The sequence below is a fragment of the Echinococcus granulosus genome (genome assembly GCF_000524195.1).
Source record: "Echinococcus granulosus chromosome Unknown EG_S00567, whole genome shotgun sequence".
Taxonomy (NCBI): domain Eukaryota; kingdom Metazoa; phylum Platyhelminthes; class Cestoda; order Cyclophyllidea; family Taeniidae; genus Echinococcus; species Echinococcus granulosus.
Window position 1 is genome coordinate 1 of NW_020170946.1, and position 1,231 is coordinate 1,231.

General features: G+C 43.3%; 1 protein-coding gene across 1 annotated transcript; it reads right to left on the minus strand. All coding sequences in view use genetic code 11, as the record gives it.

Moving 5' to 3' along the window:
• Positions 1-614: 614 nt before the first annotated feature.
• On the minus strand, positions 615-970 carry EGR_11229 (hypothetical protein; the record flags this gene model as incomplete). The annotated part of the gene is made up of 2 exons (XM_024500476.1): positions 615-652; positions 871-970. The coding sequence occupies 2 exons, from the start codon at positions 968-970 to the stop codon at positions 615-617; spliced, it is 138 nt and encodes a 45-aa protein (XP_024345110.1).
• Between the last annotated feature and the right edge of the window lie 261 nt (positions 971-1,231).

The window sequence follows — 1,231 nt, forward strand, 5'->3', positions numbered from 1 at the left end:
TTTTTTTCTACAGCCCTTAAGGCGGTCTAAAAAATCGCATGCGCTTTGTTCTGCTAAAATCCTTCACGTCCCTAGAATACATCGTGTAATAATTCATAATGTTTTCTAGGAAGTGGTGTTCTAGGTAATAGCATGAGCCTTTCATGCTGCAGGAAAACGGTATTATGTCTTTCGTAGCTCGGGATACACAAAAATTAAGGCTGCTTTGGTCAATCATCTTTGCAGAACTAGTTATCAAAACGCCTATCTCAGTTTCTCATCAGAAGTCCAGTTCGCTTTATTCTAATCCCCGACACGCTACCTAACTACCACAGCCAGCATTCTCTCTTCTTCCGCCAGTCCAAATGCAGTTCCAATCCATGATGCCCTCGAATGTTTGCAGGTGGTTAGTGCTCTCTCGTCTTCTCTACCTCTGCATCCCCTCTTCTTACTCTCCCTTCATTCCTTTTTGGTACTGTTTGAGGTTTGCTAGACGTGAAGAGACGAGGTAGACCTGGGACACAACCACGTTGAAGCAATCGAAACGGTGCACACTTTGTAGGATGTTTGTCAACTTTTGGTGTAGTAGTGTTGTCTTAACGGTTGCCAAGGCTTCCCACAAATTCAAATCCGCTTTATTGTGGCTTTGAGTTGCTCGAAATAGGATAAGAGGCTGCGAGGTAAAAAGATAACATCATGGTTTTCGACTAGGCCCTCCAGATGGTTGCTCGTACAAATGGCAGCATTGTCCAAGAGAAATGTTCAAGTTAAAACTAGAAGAAGGGCACAATATGGAGCTGTAGAGAGGTTAATGCATGTTGTGGATCAAGCCCTTCTAGCAACTCTTCGTCAGGAAGAACCGAATACGGTAAGGTCTCTTGGCTTCCCTACCTTTGAAGAATATACAGGCTTCGACCAGATGGAGTAAAAGTTTGCCCAGAAGGATGAGCCCATCGTGGAGGGAGAGGAGGAGACGGAAGGAAGAAAGCATTGCTTAAACAAATTTGAATGGTTTGCAGTGTAGGATTTCTTGCTCCAGTGTTATATTCAACTGCGGAGCCTTCCGCAACTTTTCTACATACGTATTTTGCAGCAAAGCTGGTGTCACATAAACCTCTGGTCTCCGCGTAGGCAAACCCATTGACAACCTTAAGGGTAATTCAATTTCAGATTTAGCCAAAGAATAAGGTTTATTATGATTAGGTTCTGTCTAGCCATGCTAACTCATGCAAAAGGAGGTAAATTTTGAAAC